Source organism: Entelurus aequoreus, linkage group LG07 (genome assembly GCF_033978785.1).
Source record: "Entelurus aequoreus isolate RoL-2023_Sb linkage group LG07, RoL_Eaeq_v1.1, whole genome shotgun sequence".
NCBI lineage: Eukaryota > Metazoa > Chordata > Actinopteri > Syngnathiformes > Syngnathidae > Entelurus > Entelurus aequoreus.
The window spans coordinates 29415049-29436252 of record NC_084737.1 but is presented as its reverse complement, the minus strand read 5'-3'; the positions used below and the strand labels follow the sequence as shown (position 1 = coordinate 29436252).

The following is a 21204-nucleotide window of genomic DNA, read 5'->3' as shown; positions in this document are numbered from 1 at the left end:
AGAACCACCATTACATGTTATGTAGACCACAAGGAAGTGTTTTAAATGTAGAAAAAAAATCTAAATATGACCCCTTTAACATACTTGTTGGAAAATCTGTGCACAGAAGAACTGAATGAAATTATTTCCTTCATCATTCACCTGTTAGAAAGTAATCCTTCAAACAGGATTTTCCATCAGCCATCGCTCACTTCTCTGTTCCCAATATCCTTAGCCCCTTTAATCTGCTTCATGTGTGTCCACAGAGAGATTTATAGTGCGTGCGCTCTGAGAAAGAGTTTATTGGGTGACTTACGGCTGACAGAGTTTGACCAGATCCTGGTCTGTGGTTCCTGGGTGAAGGCCACGGATATACAGGTTGGTTTTGCTCAACTGCTCCCCGCCGTTATTTCCGCTGCTGCTGCCATTGCTAATGGTGCTGGTGTGGTTGCTGTTGGGGCTTGGAGGAGCCATCTGATGATTGGAGGGCGACACATACGTCTGCTGCAAGACACATTAAGGCTCCTGTTATATTTGGAAGTGTATGGTCCTTCTCTTATGCACTATGGTACTTCCCTTCAAGTGTTTACAAAAAGAAGTTTGTAACAACATGCAAATATGCATACAAGGTACAGTATTAGGTAATCACAAAATCTTTCACTGCACTTTCAAAATGAAAGTTGATCAAAGTAAAATTAGTGTGCAGTTGTTAGGTGAATGCATACATTTGAGTCAAACTTTATTAAAAACTAATAGATTCGTCAAATTGAGAGATCCAGATTAGGGGTTGCACAGACAAGTAGACTAATCTTTTTTTTTGTTTTTACATCGACTGATTTTGGCACTTCACAGCATTTCCTTTTGCATTTGTGTACCCCCAGCACAGCAGGAGTGCCGACACTACATGTCCCCGTGAAAAGTAGCTCTTTTGCGCAAGACCATTGTTATGTTGGATAAATTAAACAGTCAGAAAATCCAACTGGAGAAGGAGAAGAGGGCTGGACTAGCTTGGATTTGTCTTTTTTTTCCTGACTTTTGTGATTTTTAACATGGTTAAGTAACAAAATATTAAACACAGAGCTTTTTTTCCTGAAAATCAACCGGCTAGTATTGTACTTCCTGTCACACTATCCCTTTATCAAAGCAAAATTGTTGCACCTTTGCGCTGACATTCGGTAAAAATAGAAGCCTTATTATTTTCTTCTAAGTAGGGATGTTCCGATGAGGGTTTTATGCTGCCGAATCCGATACTAATCATCCATGAGTGAGATCGGCTGATACTAATACCGATACCAATCACATATATTAATTGTACATTTTTCAATCTATTTATGGTGGTGCTATTGACAGTTTAACAATATCAACAACATATTTAAACTGGTTCCGTATTCTCTTTCTTGGTGTGTAATATGTTCAACCTTGTCCTCCAGTGACATTAAAGCTACTTGATACAAAAAAATGCAGTTTATTTGACATAATATAGGTGATTATTATTAGCTTAAAGTAGTGGCTGCAAACTGTGCATGAAGACACATAATTAGCTGCTCGCCGATTGTCAGCTGGGGAACTAAAAATAAATACTGTGTCAGCCAGAGGAGATCAGTGTTCGTAATTGGCAATAAAATGGCGATGACTTACTTTTTCAAAAAAATCGGCCAATGCTGATCGGTAGCTGATTGTTTGGCACATCCTTACTTTAAAGAGCTCCAAAGCATGAAGAATGAGACGATAAGACATTCAGTGCAGCTGGTGAAAGTTGACACAAGGTATAAAGTGGAAAGCGCAGTTGGATTAGTAGTCGTAACTGGGCGGGCCGCGATGGACGCGCACTCAGTGGAATTTAGGGTAAGGTAAGGTGTATGTTAAGCATACTTGCCAACCTTGAAACCTCCAAATTCGGGAGATTTGGGGGGGGCCAGGGGGCAGGGTTAATTGGGGGAGTATATTTATAGCTAAAATTCACTTAAATTCAATTATTTCTTATACATATATATATATATATATATATAAATAAAATAAATACTTGACTTTCAGTAAATTCTAGCTATATATAAATATGTATTTTATTATATATATATATATATATATATATATATATATATATATATATATATATATATATATATATATATATATATATATATATATATATAAATAAAATAAATACTTGAATTTCAGTGTTCATTTATTCATTTATTTCCACATATACACACATAACACTCCTCTCTACTCATTGTTGTATTTGAAAGTGCAATGCTTTTCAGCCAGTTTTTGAAGGAGCATAGGTATGTGCAGTGTAATATTCTGGGTTGGAGTCAATAACCAGGCGAGGTGATGAAGTCACGTCTCTTTACTTCATACTTCAGAACCGACTCCCACACAGGGTGCACAATACAACGCAAACCGTTGGCCAACCAAAAAATAACTTTTTGGTTGGCCAACGGTTTACGTTGTATTGCGCACCCTGACGGCAAGTGTGGGAGTCGGTTCTGAAGTATGAAGTAAAGAGCAGACGTGACGACAGGCTGTCCTCACTCAGGTCCGCACAGACCTGGAGGGGGCGTGTCTTAAGTCCGGCTGGAAATCGGGAGTTATTCGGGAGAATGGTTGTCCCGGGAGATTTTCGGGAGAGGCATTGAAATTCGGGAGTCTCCCGAAAAATTCAGGAGGGTTGGCAAGTATGATGTTAAGTTCATGTTAAAGCTGATTTAAGGCTTGTTGTTGATATTCCTGCTACTGTTTGTAATTCATGTGAATGACTTGTCTGTTGTCAGTGAATACACATTGTGGCAAAACATTACCTCTTTCTATGTTTTTTTGAATGTCATCAATGACTAGTCGACGTTGACTTGACAATCATCAGTGACTAGTTGACTTTAAAAAATACAAAGTCGTGCAACCCCTAATCAAGATATCATTATGAGCAGATGTTTAAGCAAATTGTAACCTCAGATGAACAAAAATTAAGCCAATCAGTGTATGCCCACTATTTGCAGGGTTACTGTACATTCCAAGACCATCCGTGTATAGCAAATAAACGCAAGTAATTGAGACGCCCATAAATATGTCTATTTTTCACACTCTAATAAAGCCTGGACTATGATGCTGCATCTCAGTGCCATTGTACCCTACAGCAGGGGTCCCCAACCTTTTTTGCAACACAGACCAGTTTAATGTAGGCGTTATTTTCACGGACCGGCTTTCCACGTGTGGCAGATAAATACAGCAAAAATAAATGCATGAAAAATACAACTCACTCTAATGCTGAATTAGTGGGAGCCCTGGCCTGTTTCTTTGCGATGAGATCCCCAGCAGGAAGTCAGCCTTTGGCTACACTCTATCACATTTATATTTTATATGTTCATTAATGTGCATTGTATCATGTCAAAAAGTTATAACAACTATAACAAATGGCAACTTCCTATGAGGAGTTTTAATTGTTTATCTATAAACAAGCTTATTGGTGTGTTTAGTGGGACAGGCGAAAGTTAAGTCGGAGAAAATGCAGTCATTTATAAATAATTTAATGTTTCTGTGCGGCCCGTTAGCAAATGCGTCATGGACCGGTACCGGGGGACCCCTGCCCATGGAGTGATTGGTGTCTTATCAAGGCATGAGAGTGCAGCATGCTTGATCAAATACTTCTATGTATGTATGTATGTATGTATGTATGTATGCTACATATACATACAGTATATGTGCCTTGGAATAAATGCTGTTGTGAATTGGCGCTTTATAACTAAATATAAATCATAATCCTAGTTTATACAATGAAATGATGTTGTGTGCTCCCTAAATGATTACATTGTTTTAATGTAAATCAAGGATCTAATGTGCTATGGGAAAATTAGTGATCTTTTATCAGCAATACCTGCCCTATTTATGTTTGTAATGAAAACATGAATTGAATACTGTATGTTCATTTGAAACAGATGTTGCTCTGGTTAAAGATGCCTTAAATTTTGCTACTGTAATGCCAGTTTAGGATCAAAAACAACATTGTTTTGTTCTTGGTTCTGCAAACGGTGTCAATTTTAAACTAATTTGAAGCCTTGAGTATCAAAAGCTTTTGGAAGAAATATACCCTGTAAAACTTAATGGGAATGACTCGTATGGCAATTTACAAAAAGTAAACGTCAATTTAAGTATAAAAACAAACATGTATGTAATTCAAATTGGCTGGAGTTGTATTCTGTTCTTACACAAGTTTTCATATTAAAGCAGTTTTTGCTGTGAATTATTTGAAAGGGTTCCGATGTTTGCAGTGAGCTGATTGGTATAGTTACAGTATGTTTAAATATTTTAATACAATTCATCATGGGGTTGCAAAGTATTTTTGTAGATAGATAAATTAAAAATGAGTAATTTTACATGCACCTATAAAACGAATAACCACAACTACAATTCTTTTGAGCATTCGATACAATAGTAGTGATATAAAAGAATACCACTGCAAGGTTTGGCCTTGGTCCTGCCTCTGTGTCAGGACCGGGGTAGGAGGAACTGTTTGATTAGCCAGGGTCAGCAAGGCTGGTCCCTGGGAACAATGGGATGGCTTGTTGGACACTACAAGGACCAGCAGCTTATTAACAGAGAAAGGCTTGTCAACAGACAGCCAAGCTAATTATGTCTGTCTATTGGTCTCTGCTGAAGAATTCTGATAAATGACTCAAATTTATCAGAATTAAAACGATTAGGATGCTCCTCCATGTATACAAAAGGAGAGTATAACGAGTCTGTAACTTAGAGAGGATTGTGCAAATACCGAACTGCAAAAATAATGGAACTGTGAGTAAGAAAACACATAATTACTATCACACACACGCACAAACAGAGGGGGAGGTAGCCACACATCACTAATGTATTAATAACTAAATAACTAAAAAGCATTTAAAAAGTAGAAGACTAAAATAATGTTTACTATTCGTGTATAAAATCTAGATAATGTTGATTTCTGTCTTGAAGAAAAAACAACTTTCATGACACTTTGGCATATAATCTATAAAGACAAGTAACATGACAATTACCTTATTTTCATTCAATAAAATGTGTTGTTTAAAGGTTAAAGTAGCAGTAACCAATTAATGCCTGCAACATCACTTTCTAATATAAAGCAAATCAATAATGAGCATGAAAGCTTCCTCAAATGGACGACAAAAACAAATTATGTAAAATATAGGTATGGATGCTACTGTTAAATACAAAGCCGTCTTACTTCACAACTGATTTCATATCAATTTTCCCTCGACAAAGAGCAGAAAAATAATTCCATGTTTTGCGGCTAGTGAGGGCAAGGATTAAGCGATGAAAAAAAGCTTAGCAAAACCATCATTTAATCAATCAAAATGTGTCAAAACAACTGTAAACAGAAGTATGTTTAGGAATGTAACGTAACAAATCCTTACACAACCACAGAAGCCTGATTAAACTGGGTGGGCTGTATGTACATTTTACACAGCAACTGTCGAATTTTCCCTATAACGGGATAACTTAAAAGTTTATTCTAAATCTGTTGAGCTAAGGAAGAAGAAAAGCTGGGCACGGATCCAAACATGTTTGTTTGTACAGTGTGAGGGGCAATGTTTGCTTGTTAAAGCCTTAACATTTTGCCTGCTTTATGTTTCTGCATTGAGGCGAGGGTGTATACCACGCCAGTTGATTCCTCCCCTTTCAAACCCACTTGCATAGCTCCTTGTTCAGAAGGCTTATATAGCCCATCTTTGCAATTGCCTTCTGCTCTGATTTACAATCGATATTTGCAATGAAAGTGACGGTTGTAACGAATCGATTAATTCCAGCTCCAATAAAGCTCTTGGTTTGTTCACTGCCGACAAAGGAAGCTAACAAGCTAAATAGTTTGACAAGTACCATGACTTAGGTAGAGGTGTGTGCGCACAGAGAAGTGACGAACGTACCAGGATGTGCAAAATTCTGAATTGAGTTGAGTAAGGGTGCACAATAAATATGAGGAATTATGATGTCGTACCAATAAAGCTGATAATGTTGGTAAAATAGCTCTGATTATCGATTTAAAAAACAACAAAAAAACTCTCCAATGAAGTGAGATTACCTATATGAATGGCGCTGAACGACTTTACCATCTTTGAAAATTCTGGCTTTTGTCAGGACAAATCTACAGGTACAGTTTGTCAAATGAACCTTTGTTTAAATCTTTCTTACCTCCTGGTGTGCACAAACTACAGTTAAATCTAGATTTAAAAAATAACATATATTAATAAGTTATTTGTATTGTACTTGAGAAGCAGGAAGTTATCGGTTTGAGTTTGTTGTACCTTCTTTACACATTTAATTTGAATTACACCAAATATTTTTTATCAACAATTAAGAATAAACAAGTCTTCTGAAAAACAGATAATTTTATTTTGATGTAGTATAACAGTCAGGTTTTCTATTTTGATTTCTTCCTGTCCAGGGCTCTTATTTTTGTTTCACTTTTTGTTTTGGGTTAGTCTTGCAGTGTCTTTACCTCTGCATCTGAGCACAGTTCTCTTCACCTCTTTCTGGTTGGTAGTTAGGAGGCTCGCTTGTCCATAATTGCCAATCTGGAGGATTTATTTGCCAGCGACGACTTAGGCTGGTTTGTTGTTGAATGTTCGTGATGTGATGGGCATATGCACACACACCCGCACCCACACCCACACCCCAAACCTTTGCCACCTCTTCCCCCCATGTGGTATGACGGACAACGGTGCAGCGTTCTCGTGGCTGGCAGCTTCGAGACGGATGCCTGCCCCCTCCCCTCCTGTTGCAAGTCTTGTGGTTTTTATGTGAAATGTTATGTGTGCTTATTGGCTATCAAGTTTTTTTCTCGCCCCTAGTCTGTGCCCCCTCCACCAATAGGAGCCCAATCTGAGATTGACTTTTTTTACTCATCTTTCCCCAGTGTGTACCTTTTCCCCCACCTTTTACAGGGTGCCGTTAAGTGGTGAACCATCACCATTCCTCTACTGTCTGACTGTACAATGTTTGTTTGTCTAAACTTGGACAGGTTTGTGGTGAAAATTACCTTTCGTTGTACTTGTGCAATGACAATAAAGAGCATACCATGCATACCATACCATGTGCCTCGGTGGTTTTCCCTTGCCTTATTTTGAAGTTGATCTACAGCTGTAGCCACATTAGTGCTTTCTGATTTTTCCCTAATAAAAGGACCTTTCATCTGCATGTCGCCTCTGCATCTTGAGGTCTTGCCAACAGTCGCAATGCGCCTTTGTAACAATAACTTTTAAATGATGGGAAATGGTGGAAAAATACTTCATTTCGCACAATGCTCTATCGAAGTATTAAATAAGGGGGGAACTTGTTTGAGTTCAGTGTTTGTAAAGTACATTCTTCCTGTTACTTGATTATAACAAATTTCTCGAAGTTGCAATGAATTTGATTGCATTGCCAGTAGGTCCAGTTAAAATTCCAATTGAACGTTGTGTGGTGTGGCGCCAATCTATTCATCAAATATCTTAAAATGGTAGAAATATAATTAGAATTTTCGTCGACTTAAGTTTACCTCATGTTGGGAAATTATCTAAACTTTATTTTGCCATTTTGTTTAACCTAACACAAGCCAGGCAGGGATAAGCAAAGGGCCAGATATTTCCTAAAGGCCATATACTGTATAGCTAACCCTGTATCTCATATTCATATTGTTAATAGTACAGTGTTTCCCACACATTCATTTATTTGTGGCGGCCAGCCACGAAAGAATGACGTCCGCCACAAATTAATTTTTTTTTTTTTTTTTTGGTCCTGTCCAGCTTCTCAGGCAAATCATATAGTTGATGTAGATGCCCATATCGGCTGTTCAGATTTACTTTACAAAAGAGAAGTGTAAGATACTTCTCTTGTTGCCTTATTTGTATTTGACTTTATTAAATGTATTTATATTATCATTTGGTGCAACCGGGCCAGAGCAGGAGGGAATAGAAAGAGAGAAAAAAGAACTTTATGTTGCTGGTAAATAATATGGTTGTAGTAGTAGGCTAAAGTTAAATTATTTAGTATGCACTAATTAAAGGGGCAGAGCTTTAAGAGACATTTTAGCTTTTATATTTTATAAGATATATTTTTCGTAAGAACCACAATTAATAAATATATTTCAGTGAATAACTTATTGTTCAAATCTGTATATAAATATGTACATAAAGTGTTGTAATTATATTGTAAAATGGATGGATGGACGTTTAAAACAAAACTGTTATTATTAATTAGTAAGTATACATTTTTTGAGCCTTTTTAGAGAAAATCATGTCATTGTAGTAAATTATGCAAATTACTTGATGATGTCATGGTGACCACGCCCATCGCCACGCCCCCACCGCCACAGGTATCTTGGCAGTTTATGGGAAACACTGTAGTAACATCCTTACAGGCAGATCAGACATAAGATGCAACACCAGCTATTTTGATTCTGTTTTCAAAATTGTTAATTGGTAATTTGGTCCTTTTTTATTTTGACCAGCCTGTGAAAATCACAAATCCCATTTTTGTCAGCCCGTCACTGCAATCTCCCTCTCGCTTCTTTAGCATCAATGATGTGATGTTTGTTTTCCCACAATCATAGCTCCTTCCTGTGCTTTCTCTCGCGTTCACACTGACTATCAGGAGTGATGCACCTGCACAGGCCCGCCAAGATACAATCTATCGTCTGCCTAGTGACGCCTGTCTAATAGGGATCTGCTTGTTAGTGCTAATCCCTCTCATGTGCTTTGCAGTCAGACACTAGTGTCTCATTAAAAGTGCTCTCCTTGTGAGACAAGGACATCAGTGAGTCACATCCAAACCGACGACCAAGGCGAGTATGAGATGTAAGGTAAAACTGAAATTGTCCTGAGTGTGAGTTGAGTGAGTCATTGTTTATTTGTGTATGTGTGAGACCAAAGCCTGACCCACGTTTTCTACCCCCCACATATCACTTCACTCTATCTTCACCGGCATTGCATTGTCATCTCAAAGCATTCCTTGCATTCTGTCACAATACACAAATGTTGGTGTTTCCGTTCCTGTGCTGTTTGCAGCTTTTTTGGGGGTGAGCGTGTTGGCTTTAAGATTAGGGATAAAGCTGTCAACCGTAAATTCCTGGAGGCGTTTTTAGCGAGTACAAGAGACCTCTCTTTGCACACACACACACACACTAAAAACTGTCATATAAAATGATATAGGGGTAAAAATGCAGGCCAAGCTTGCCATTCCCATAACAGTAAAGGGACAAGCACTGTGTTTCATACTTACATTCCTACACATTAAATGGCCTACAGAGACAAAGAATGTGCATGCAGCGACTAAAAAGGTGATTTGGAAGACCATAAGTACGACAGGATGTAAGAGCATGATCACATCCATGGCCAAACCTTTAGTGTACCGGTAACTAACAATAAGTATATTTGGACCATCTTAATCCAGAAAGTTAAGTTTTAGTTCCAATGGAAACATCAATTCATCTGCCACAGTTTTAAGTCCATTTGCACAGTCTAATGAGATCCAGGATAAGAGCTGAAAAGTCTACCTCATGCTTGGGAGACATAATAAAGGTTAAGGTTAAAAAACCAAACGTGACGCTGTCACTTGACACTTGGCGTATTTAGAGAAGAAAAGATTGGAGCCACATAATGTCTTTACATCTGCGGGGCACAGATTAAGCATTAATTGGTGAAAAACAAAGTTGGATTTATTTGTGTTGTAAATCAGTGGTCCCCAACCTTTTTGTAGCTGGGGACCGGTCAACGCTTGAAAATTTGTCCCACGGACCGTGGAATTTTAATTATTTTTTTTCATAAAGAAATACAATCATGTGTGCTTACGGACTGTATCCCTGCAGACTGTATCGATCTATATTGATATATAATGTATATATTGTGTTTTTTATGTTGATTTAATTTTTTAAAAAAAAAATTATTTCTTGCGCGGCCCGGTACCAATCTTACCAGTCCGCGGCCCGGTGGTTGGGGACCACTGTTGTAAATAACGCTGTTATTCGGGACGCTGTTTTTTAGCTACTTTGTTATTAGCTATTTTTCTGTCACGCACATGTAACTAGTAGGGGTGTGCCGAAACATTGATTATTTCATGCAATCCGATGCAGCATGTGACGATTAATATTAATTAACGAATGTTCAAAAATCGATTATTTTCCATGACAGCAAGATCTTATAAACATAAACGCAGGAAGTTTAAAGGGACAGACTGTGCTGTATTGTAGTGTCTAGTTGTCTCCCGTTACGTTAAGGATGACGAGGAGATGGTCGATCAACAATCGCTTTGCTGCAAAACAGGCCACCGTCAGTTGTAACCACTAGGGATGGGTATCATGCCGCACTGCGTAAATCGATTAAAATTTGGTTCTAAATCAATTTGATCTGCACTTAAATATTGAAAATGTATCAAATCTGTTACAAAATACAAATGTACTTACTTTTTTCTCTTTTCCATAACCAATGAACACAGATTAAACTGGAATTGCAAGAGAAAGTGTACTTGTATCACAACATTACATTATTACAAATTGCATTAAGGCATTATTCTTCAAGTGCATGATAACAAATATGTAAGTTATTCTTCTGGGACTCTTGTTTTGTTACTATAGTCAGACAGGATGTAACAGCGATTATATTGTGAAGACCAGAAGTGTGCGCTTGGTTTTTGTAGCGCACTTGACTACAGTGCTGCGTGCAGAGATAACGATGTAAACAAAAGTACCTCCCTAGTCCAGCTGCCGCCCTTTCTTCAGTGGTGATCTTACAGTAGAAGACCCTGAGTTACAAATACAATCAATAATAATATTAACAGTTTCAGTCAGATGTTTACATTACATGATGATAAAGTACAATGTATGGTTTACTTTAAGCACAAGCTGCTTGAAGCCGGCAAGTGCGGTCGTATATCTTTGCCGACATAAGTTGTGATGGATTCTATTACTGTATACTTTCATGGTTCACTGAGAATCGTATGATATTGTTATGCTGGTAAATCCCTCACTTTTTTTTGTTTTGCCCTGTACGGCTTATTTTTGGCAGCTAATGTTATCATAGTCAATGTGACACGGTTGGTGCTTCCCACAAAATGTTACAGAGCGTCATGGATGCAATTGATATTATACCTAGTGAATTAATGTTGCAAAATGTAAAGGACATCGATCCATAATCGAATGAATTGATTATTTTACCCAGCCCTGGTAACAATGCCGTAGCAACCACAGCAACAACACTTATGTCTTTTATATCTGAACTCAATAGTCCTCTCTCACTCACGTCAACACACACACACACACACACACACACACACACACACACACACACACACACGCACACACACACACACACACACACACACACACACACACACACACACACACACACACACACACATAAGGCTGCAGCTAACGATTATTTTTCTATCGATTAATCTATAGATTATTTTTTTCGATTAATCGGTTAATCTATAGATTATTTTTTCGATTCATCTATAGATTATTTTTCCTTTTGCCGATTATTTTTTTATTCAAAATGAAGATGAAAAAATAAATGTAGGCCAGTTTTTTCAAAAGGCATGGCTTTTATTTAAAAAAAAAAGAAGTATGGCCACTCAGTCAACATTGACAACAACATGACAAAATATTCTGTAACAATGTAAACATTTAAAACTTTTAACATTTAACAAAATTAAAAGTAGCTTATTTGCTTTTTAATGTGCAAATATAAAAGTAAACATCCAGTGCAAATCGTAATATTCTGCAATAGTATAAGCATTTCAAAAGTAAAAGTATTGCTTATTTTGCTTTAAAATGTGCAAAAATAAAGATAAACATCCAATACAAAAAAGTGCCAATCTAAATATTCTGGAGCACTGTAAACATTAAGTATTGCTTTTAAAATGTGCAAAATAAACATCCAGTCCAACACAGTATACAATAACCAATTCTACTCATTCCAGTGAGTGACTAACAGTTGTAATGAAGAAAGGTTAGCATGTCTACATGCTCTGGTTCTTTTCTTGTTTACAATATTCCCAGCAGCTGAAAATAGGCGCTCAGAAGGGGTCGATGTGGCTGGAACTGAGAGCTAATTACCGGTAGCCTTCACCTCAAGCCAGGACTGCGAGTGAGCTGAGCTCCAGTTTATATTCCTAGAAGGTCAACGGGCTCATAGTAGGGATGTGCGTATCGATCCTGTGGTATCGATATATCGATACTCACACGCTACTCATTTGGCATCACTTTTCTGAAAAAAGTATCGATATAAACCAAAAAACGGCGTGTGGGGGGTGCAAGCATCACTTTCAGATGTTTTTGATGACTTACTTAAAGGCCTACTGAAACCCACTACTACCGACCACGCAGTCTGATAGTTTATATATCAATGATGAAATCTTAACATTATAACACATGCCAATACGGCCGGGTTAACTTATAAAGTGACATTTTAAATTTGCCGCTAAACTTCCGGTTCGAAACGCCTCTGAGGATGACGTATGCGCGTGACGTAGCCCGACGAACACGGGTATGCCTTCCACATTGAAGCCAATATGAAAAAGCTCTGTTTTCATTTCATAATTCCACAGTATTCTGGACATCTGTGTTCGTGAATCTGTTTCAATCATGTTCATTGCATTATGGAGAAGGAAGCCAAGCAAGCAAAGAAGAAAGTTGTCGGTGCGAAATGGACGTATTTTTCGAACGTAGTCAGCCACAACAGTACACAGCCGGCGCTTCTTTGTTTACATTCCCGAAAGATGCAGTCAAGATGGAAGAACTCGGATAACAGAGACTCTAACCAGGAGGACTTTTGATTTGGATACACAGACGCCTGTAGAGAACTGGGACAACACAGACTCTTACCAGGATTACTTTGATTTGGATGACAAAGACGCAGACGTGCTACTGTGAGTATGCAGCTTTGGCTTTTTTTTGCGTATGTACGTAACTTTTTTAAAATATATAAGCTTTATGAACCTTGGGTTAGGTGAACGGTCTTTTGGGCTGAGTGATTGTGTGTGTTGATCATGTGTTTGAATTGTATTGGCGTGTTCTATGGAGCTAGGAGCTAGCAGAGGAGCTAGGAGCTAGCATAACACGTACCGTACCGTAAGTGCGCGTCACGTACGTAACTTTTTAAAAATATATAAGCTTTATGAACCTTGGGTTAGGTGAACGGTCTTTTGGGCTGAGTGATTGTGTGTGTTGATCGGGTGTTTGAATTGTATTGGCGTGTTCTATGGAGCTAGGAGCTAGCAGAGGAGCTAGGAGCTAGCATAACAAACACGCAGGTGTTATTATGCAGGATTAATTTGTGGCATATTAAATATAAGCCTGGTTGTGTTGTGGCTAATAGAGTATATATATGTCTTGTGTTTATTTACTGTTGTAGTCATTCCCAGCTGAATATCAGGTACCGTGAGTATGCAGCCTTGGCTGCTAAACATTCGATAACTTGACCGTATGTGCGCGTCACGTACGTAACTTTTTAAAAATATATAAGCTTTATGAACCTTGGGTTAGGTAAACGGTCTTTTGGGCTGAGTGATTGTGTGTGTTGATCAGGTGTTTGAATTGTATTGGCGTGTTCTATGGAGCTAGGAGCTAGCAGAGGAGCTAGGAGCTAGCATAACAAACACGCAGGTGTTTTTATGCAGGATTAATTTGTGGCATATTAAATATAAGCCTGGTTGTGTTGTGGCTAATAGAGTATATATATGTCTTGTGTTTATTTACTGTTGTAGTCATTCCCAGCTGAATATCAGGTCACCCCCGGCTCTCACAGCATCTTCCCTATCTGAATAGCTTCAACTCCCCACTAGTCCTTCACTTGCACTTTACTCATCCACAAATCTTTCATCCTCGCTCAAATTAATGGGGAAATTGTCGCTTTCTCGGTCCGAATCTCTCTCACTTCATGCGGCCATCATTGTAAACAATAGGGAACTTTGCGTATATGTTCAACTGACTACGTCACGCTACTTCCGGTAGGTGCAAGCCTTTTTTTTATCAGATACCAAAAGTTGCAATCTTTATCGTCGTTGTTCTATACTAAATCCTTTCAGCAAAAATATGGCAATATCGCGAAATGATCAAGTATGACACATAGAATAGATCTGCTATCCCCGTTTAAATAAAAAAAATTCATTTCAGTAGGCCTTTAACTTACTATGTGCTGGGACACCCCTGTACCTGGCAGAGTATAGAGCTGGCCCAGTCACGTGACAGGAGACAGCGAATGAGCGTCGTCAACGTGCAACACACACACAGCCAGCCGACAGCGATGCAGCCAGGCATATCCAGTGTTGTCCAATTGTTGACTTAAAACAGGCATTGTTTTTTTTGTTTTTTTAGTAATGTTTACTGAATATTTTTGTTTAAATGATTATCCTAAATTCAAATAATTTCCACACAGGGGAATTTACTGTTAGTTGAAAATTGCTTTAGTATTTAAAACAAGATAAGAAAGAGATACAATTTGGAGATTCTTCATCTTTGCATTACAGTTTTATTTTTTCCCAAGAAAAGCTTGAATATATGATTGATTGTGATTTTGGTTTTAATCTGTAACATGATTTCTTACATTTCGAAAACATTAGCCTATTTCATATTTCATTAATTGCTAATTATATCACAAACTTTAAAAAATAACTGCAGCTTCTTGCGATTCGGATTTGACAGTTAATTGGAAAGCCCTAATATATAATTATTATTATATATAATATTTAATTTATTTTTCATATTTATGTTATTTATTTTAATTTTACTTTTATTATATATTGTCTTGTGATTTGTCTTAAATAATAACAATAGTAATAATATTTTTGACTGACAAAAATTGCCAATAAGAAATTAATGGTATCGGTATCGGTATCAATGAAAAGGCAAGATAAAGTATCGGTATCGTATCGAATCCTAAAAGTGTGGTATCGCCCATCCCTAGCTCATAGTGATGTTACTAGTAGTTGACTGGGAGGTGTTTATTATCATTTGGGGAGAGTCCGCTGCCTGATGCTCACCTGCTAAACACCTATCTGCTCCACGCTGAAGCGCTGACTACATGCGCTCTGAATACACACTGCTGATTGGCTGGTAACGTTTTGAATATGCACTGCTGATTGGCTGATAACGCTTTGTATAACTCTTTGTGTGTACCAATCAGATGGTTGTGTGGGTGGGACAATGCTGCGTGCTGAGACAGAGGCAGCCGCAGAAGGAGCGAAGCAGCTTGTTAACACTTTAGCAGCTAAAGTTAGCTTTAGCTTAGAAACTCGTTCGGTACACCCCCGTACCGAACCGAAAGCCCCGTACCGCAACGGTTCAATACAAAACACGTACCGTTACACCCCTAGCAGATACAAATGACACATTCATGTTTTTGTGTAATGATGACAACGTATACTCGCGCGGACGATTGACTAGTTGATGGTTTTCTTTTCAAATGTTCGTTCATAGCCGTTGTGCTGCTATGATAGGCCATTTCCGCTCGACACAGTGTGCATACAACAACATTATTAGGCTGTGTATTGAAATACTCCCACACTTTTGACCACTTTTGGCGTGATTTTTCCCCCCTCGCTCGCACAGTCTGCTTTGCGCTCCGCCATGACGGTAGTGTGACGTAAATATGCGACGCGTCGACGCACAAAAACGGCGTCGACGTATTTACGTAACCGATGACGTCGACTACGTCGACGCGTCGTTTCAGCCTTACACACACACACACTGGGCTTTAAAAGAGTCGGACGTCACAAACTCCAACACTACACGTAACTGACAGTTCTCTACAGTGTTAAATCTACAAAACTCTGTAGAAAAAGCTTGTGGTATTGGGTAAGATAAGTTACTTGCAAAGGGTTTTGATTGAAGTATGTATCCTTTATTTCTGAATCATTGTTTGGTATTAAACTTGTAAATTGCTTTACCTTTTGTAAAAAAAAATGTTTTTTTAAAAGTACACATCAACGCATTCACAGTCAATTCAGATTTGGTTTGAAGAGAATACAAAAGTTATTTTAACCAATATCTGTGAAAACAGAGATTTTAAACTACCGTATTTTTCGGAGTATAAGTCGCACCGGAGTAGAAGTCGCACCTGCCAAAAATGCATAATAAAGGAAAAAAACTTATATAAGTCGTACTGGAGTATAAGTCGCATTTTTGGGGGACATTTATTTGATAAAACCCAACACCAAGAATAGACATTTGAAAGGCAATTTAAAATACATAAAGAATAGTGAACAACAGGCTGAATAAGTGTACGTTATATGACGCATAAATAACCAACTGAGAACGTGCCTGGTATGTTAACGTAACATATTATGGTAAGAGTCATTCAAATAACTATAACATATAGAACATGCTATATGTTTACCAAACAATCTGTCACTCGTAATTGCTAAATCCGATGAAATCTTATACGTCTAGTCTCTTACGTCCATCCATCCATCCATTTTGTACCGCTTATTCCCTTCGGGGTCGCGGGGGGCGCTGGAGCCTATCTCAGCTACAATCGGGCGGAAGGCAGGGTACACCCTGGACAAGTCGCCACCTCATCGCAGGGCCAACACAGATAGACAGACAACATTCACACTCACATTCACACACTAGGGCCAATTTAGTGTTGCAAATCAACCTATCCCCAGGTGCATATCTTTGGAGGTGGGAGGAAGCCGGAGTACCCGGAGGGAACCCACGCGAGTGAGCTAAATAATATTATTTGATATTTTACGGTAATGTGTTAATAATTTCACACATAAGTCGCTCCTGAGTATAAGTCGCACCCCCGGCCAAACTATGAAAAAAACTGCGACTTATAGTCCGAAAAATACGGTAAGTATTTAGTCTAAGGACACTTTAGAAAGACAAAAGAAAGGCACTCTTTGAGTACCGTAATAAGAGCAGCTTTTTTGTGGGAATTGTGCTAGCTCGATCTGTCTGATATTTTATAAATGTTTTGTCTTGGTCTGTTTATGGTTGTCATGTGTTTTGTTCCCCATGTGCTTGTCTGTATCCTGAGTTGCACCTGTTCTTTGCCATGACCTTAGTTTCCTCAAATCAGCTCTCTCCTTCCTCTTGTGTCTAGTCCAGGTGTATTGAGTTGCCTAATTAGTCTGTCTATTTACCGGTAGTTCTCAGTTTGCTCTCTAGTCTTTGTCCGGTCTGCAAATGTCCTATATGTGGTGAGTTGCGCACCAAGCTAGTGTTAGCTTTTGTGCTTATAGCCTTTCTTTTTTGTTTTGTGTGTGTTAAACAGTTTTACTTTCAACTTTATGTTTTGTATTTTGGGATCGTAAGTAATCTTTTTTTTTAACCGGATGAAAAAAAAGATGCATTGATATTGGCTATTATTGTTTAATAATCGAATCATAGCACCCAAATCGTAAGTGAATTGAAGTTAATTTGTTGGCTTAGCTTCCATTGTGCTTTCCGTCTCTGCAAGAATTTTTTTTTAAGTAACGTAAAAACGCTCCTGCTAAGTAACAGTGTTTCTGCAGTTACATTACCAGACGTTAAAATTACGATATAAACAATAGATATTTATATTGTACTATATCCATTTTTATGATGTACTATATACACTACCGTTCAAAAGTTTGGGGTGACCCAAACAATTTTGTGGAATAGCCTTCATTTCTAAGAACAAGAATAGACTGTCGAGTTTCAGATGAAAGTTCTCTTTTTCTGGCCATTTTGAGCGTTTAATTGACCCCACAAATGTGATGCTCCAGAAACTCAATCTGCTCAAAGGAAGGTCAGTTTTGTAGCTTCTGTAACGAGCTAAACTGTTTTCAGATGTGTGAACATGATTGCACAAGGGTTTTCTAATCATCAATTAGCCTTCTGAGCCAATGAGCAAACACATTGTACCATTAGAACACTGGAAATGGGCCTCTATACAACTATGTAGATATTGCACCAAAAACCAGACATTTGCAGCTAGAATAGTCATTTACCACATTAGCAATGTATAGAGTGATTTTCTTTAAAGTTAAGACTAGTTTAAAGTTATCTTCATTGAAAAGTACAGTGCTTTTCCTTCAAAAATAAGGACATTTCAATGTGACCCCAAACTTTTGAACGGTAGTGTACATATTGTAACTAGTTCTATTTTTTTTTGTGCAGTATTAATAATTCATAGGAGTGCATTTTTTACTACGAAACGTCGTAAAACGAGGTCCACCTGTAGTTATTATCCTCAATTCTAAGAACCATAGTAACCATGAACAAGAGGGTCAAAAAAACTGAACATTATTTTCATTGGGGCAATATTTTAGATATACACCACCGTTCAAAAGTTTGGGGTCACATTGAAATGTCCTTATTTTTTAAGGAAAAGCACTGTACTTTTCAATGAAGATAACTTTAAACTAGTCTTAACTTTAAAGAAATACACTCTATACATTGCTAATGTGGTAAATGACTATTCTAACTGCAAATGTCTGGTTTTTGGTGCAATATCTACATAGGTGTATAGAGGCCCATTTCCAGAAAGTATCACTCCAGTGTTCTAATGGTACAATGTGTTTGCTCATTGGCTCAGAAGGCTAATTGATGATTAGAAAACCCTTGTGCAATCATGTTCACACATCTGAAACAGTTTAGCTCGTTACAGAAGCTACAAAACTTACCTTCCTTTGAGTAGATTGAGTTTCTGGAGCATCACATTTGTGGGGTCAATTAAACGCTCAAAATGGCCAGAAAAAGAGAACTTTCATCTGAAACTCGACAGTCTATTCTTGTTCTTAGAAATGAAGGCTATTCCACAAAATTGTTTGGGTGACCCCAAACTTTTGAACGGTAGTGTAGATCTCTACATTGTACTAACTCAATGTTTTTTAACCAAAGGACCATTGTTGGGCCGTCAGCGCCGTAAGTCTGGCGCTTAGGTCATACGAGAAAAATAATTATAATGGATTAGATTTATATTTTTTTCTAGACACTCAAAGCGCTTCACAGAGAACTGACAACCCATCTAGTTTCTTAAGCGCAAAAATTATGACAGTTCAATTAATGAACATATTCATTATTATTTAGTTTCTGTATTTCAGCACAACAATGATGTATGTAAATGTATTTTTCGTTAGTTATTTATGAATCCCTTTTTATGCAGTACATTTGGTTAGTTTTTTTTTTTCTAATCAGCCTGACCTAAGGCTAAGGTTTATGTGTTAATTAAATAACAATATTTGTGATTAACACATGGTTTCATATCATTTGACAAGGTTGTAAACTGTAAGTAGGTTAGATATAATTATTGAAAGTGATTAAAATCAAGAGTAAGATTACTAATTCAGTGTTAATATTTGAGTGGGCCTCAGCCCCTCTGTAGTGGAAAAGTTGAGCCCCAAAGTCAATAAAGTTAAGAACCCCTGTAGTAAGTAACAGTAAAATATATTGGGAAGAACTGTCAAACATGGTAATAGTTTGTTATAGGGATGCAGCTATCAATTATTTTAGTTATTGAGTATTTATCGAGCAATTGAAAAAAACACACTTAATAGGCTCAATGCCATTTTGAGGGGAAATTATTTGGATAAACCATGCAATAACCTTCATTCTTTTTTCAAATAAATTTACATTATCAACATCAAAATTATTCTAATAAATATTTTATTTAAATAATCTTTGTTTTTCACAGCCACACAGATCATGACACCCACATACTCTTTTAAACAGTATTCCTGCATACTGAAGAGAACATGTGTGAACTTGACTACAGTTGTGGACTGGACTTCGAAGAAATCAGCGTATGCGAAAGGCACAGAGGGAGAGAGAGAGGACATTAATAGAAAGCAGAGGAAAAGGGGGAGAAATCTTTTAATCCTTTTCTCGTCTCCACCCTCTCGTCGCAGTCAAAGATACAAACCAGGAGTTAGCACTTGAAGCTGGCTTTACAAGGCCTGCCTCTGTGCCACTTTGGCGTTTCGACAATGTCAAATGTGTCAACACGAAGTGGTGCATGTCTTCATTCAAAGACGACGTTTGCAGAACCTCACTTTTGAAATAAAACACAAATCCAGGATTCCTGGAATTCCGAGCCATTAAATGTGAGCAATCTGTATCTTAGCCAGCCGTGAGGCAGGAATGGAAATATAACAGACTGGGTCAGCATTGTTCAAAAGCCTTAAGAGTGTATGCACATATTAAACGGATCTACCAATCATATACATATATGCCTTCTTCAAGTCCAAACATACCACAATGGAAGGAGATCCAGTAAAAATGCAACCTTTGAATATAGATTACAATGTCAACCATGAATTTGAGCAATCGATTGTGTTCCATCTCTCATCGAGTTGCACTGCAATCAAGCATGCCCATATATTACATTATTGAAAATGACTAATGTTTACAAGTTTAGTCTCTTAAAAAGCTCTCTCTCTCTCTCTGGGTCATTATTAGTGGAATTGAAGGGGTGGGGCATATGACGCTAGGCGCAAAAAGCAGAGAAAAAACTTTGCCAACTTGCGATAAATTCAATGAAAACATCCCCCAAGTGAAATGTTTCCAATGTATTGAATATAAATGGAAGATGATCCTTGTGGGATTGCCGTTGAGCTCCACAAGTAAATGAAGGGGGGAAAAGCGACCACAACCAAGCAGAACCAAACAGCTCCATGTTAGTTCGTAAACCAATATTAATAATAATTCAATAAAATTATGAAGAGAAGCAGCGTGAGAATTTCACCGCTCGCCTGTGGTCCACTTCTCTCAAGGACACTGCAGCTTAAAGCGGCCCCGAACTGGCGCCGAGCTCGGAACAAACAAGCGCTTCGAGAAATGATTTATTATCCTTCTTATCGAATGTTCGAGAGCAACTAAAGTTTACCTTCTTGACGCTTTTGCCCTGGTAGCTGTTGTACGCGTTTACTCCTCCGGTCCTTGGCGGCACAGAGAGCAGCATTTTGACGCGGCGCCGAGTGCGGAGGGGAGGGGGGGGGGGGTCCAGGCAGGCGGGCGGGCAGCTGACGTCAGCCGGGGAAAGTGAGTGATTGGAGTCGCCTCTTTTGCCGGCGGTCGGAGGGTCTCCTTCTACATGCACGGATGGGATCTCTCTAGGTGGTGCGTGCGCAGGAAGGAGACCCTAGGAAACATAGCCCTCCCCCCTCCCCCCACATAGTCATTACTTTATGATGCAAGTGAAAATGATAACGTTTACTATACTGTAATAATCTCAGGAATGTAGGCTCAGAGACTTCTTCATTTATCTTGCATTTATTGTACACAACAGCTCCAAC

General features: G+C 38.2%; 1 protein-coding gene across 4 annotated transcripts in view; it reads right to left on the bottom strand.

The window, feature by feature from the left end:
- Window positions 1-20951, bottom strand: part of LOC133653653 (RNA-binding motif, single-stranded-interacting protein 2-like) — a 52307-nt gene extending 31356 nt beyond the window's left edge. For 2 of the 4 annotated variants that reach the window (XM_062053176.1, XM_062053179.1), the window contains exons 1-2: window positions 20796-20951; window positions 296-483 (exon numbers count right to left, since the gene is read on the bottom strand). In XM_062053176.1, coding sequence (XP_061909160.1) covers window positions 296-483; window positions 20796-20870 — 263 coding nt within the window. In that variant the 5' untranslated portion in view covers window positions 20871-20951. Of the gene's footprint in view, window positions 1-295; window positions 484-10689; window positions 10744-20795 lie in introns of all 4 variants that reach the window. The other 2 variants (XM_062053180.1, XM_062053178.1) reach the window with 2 other exon arrangements.
- Window positions 20952-21204: the final 253 nt, after the last annotated feature.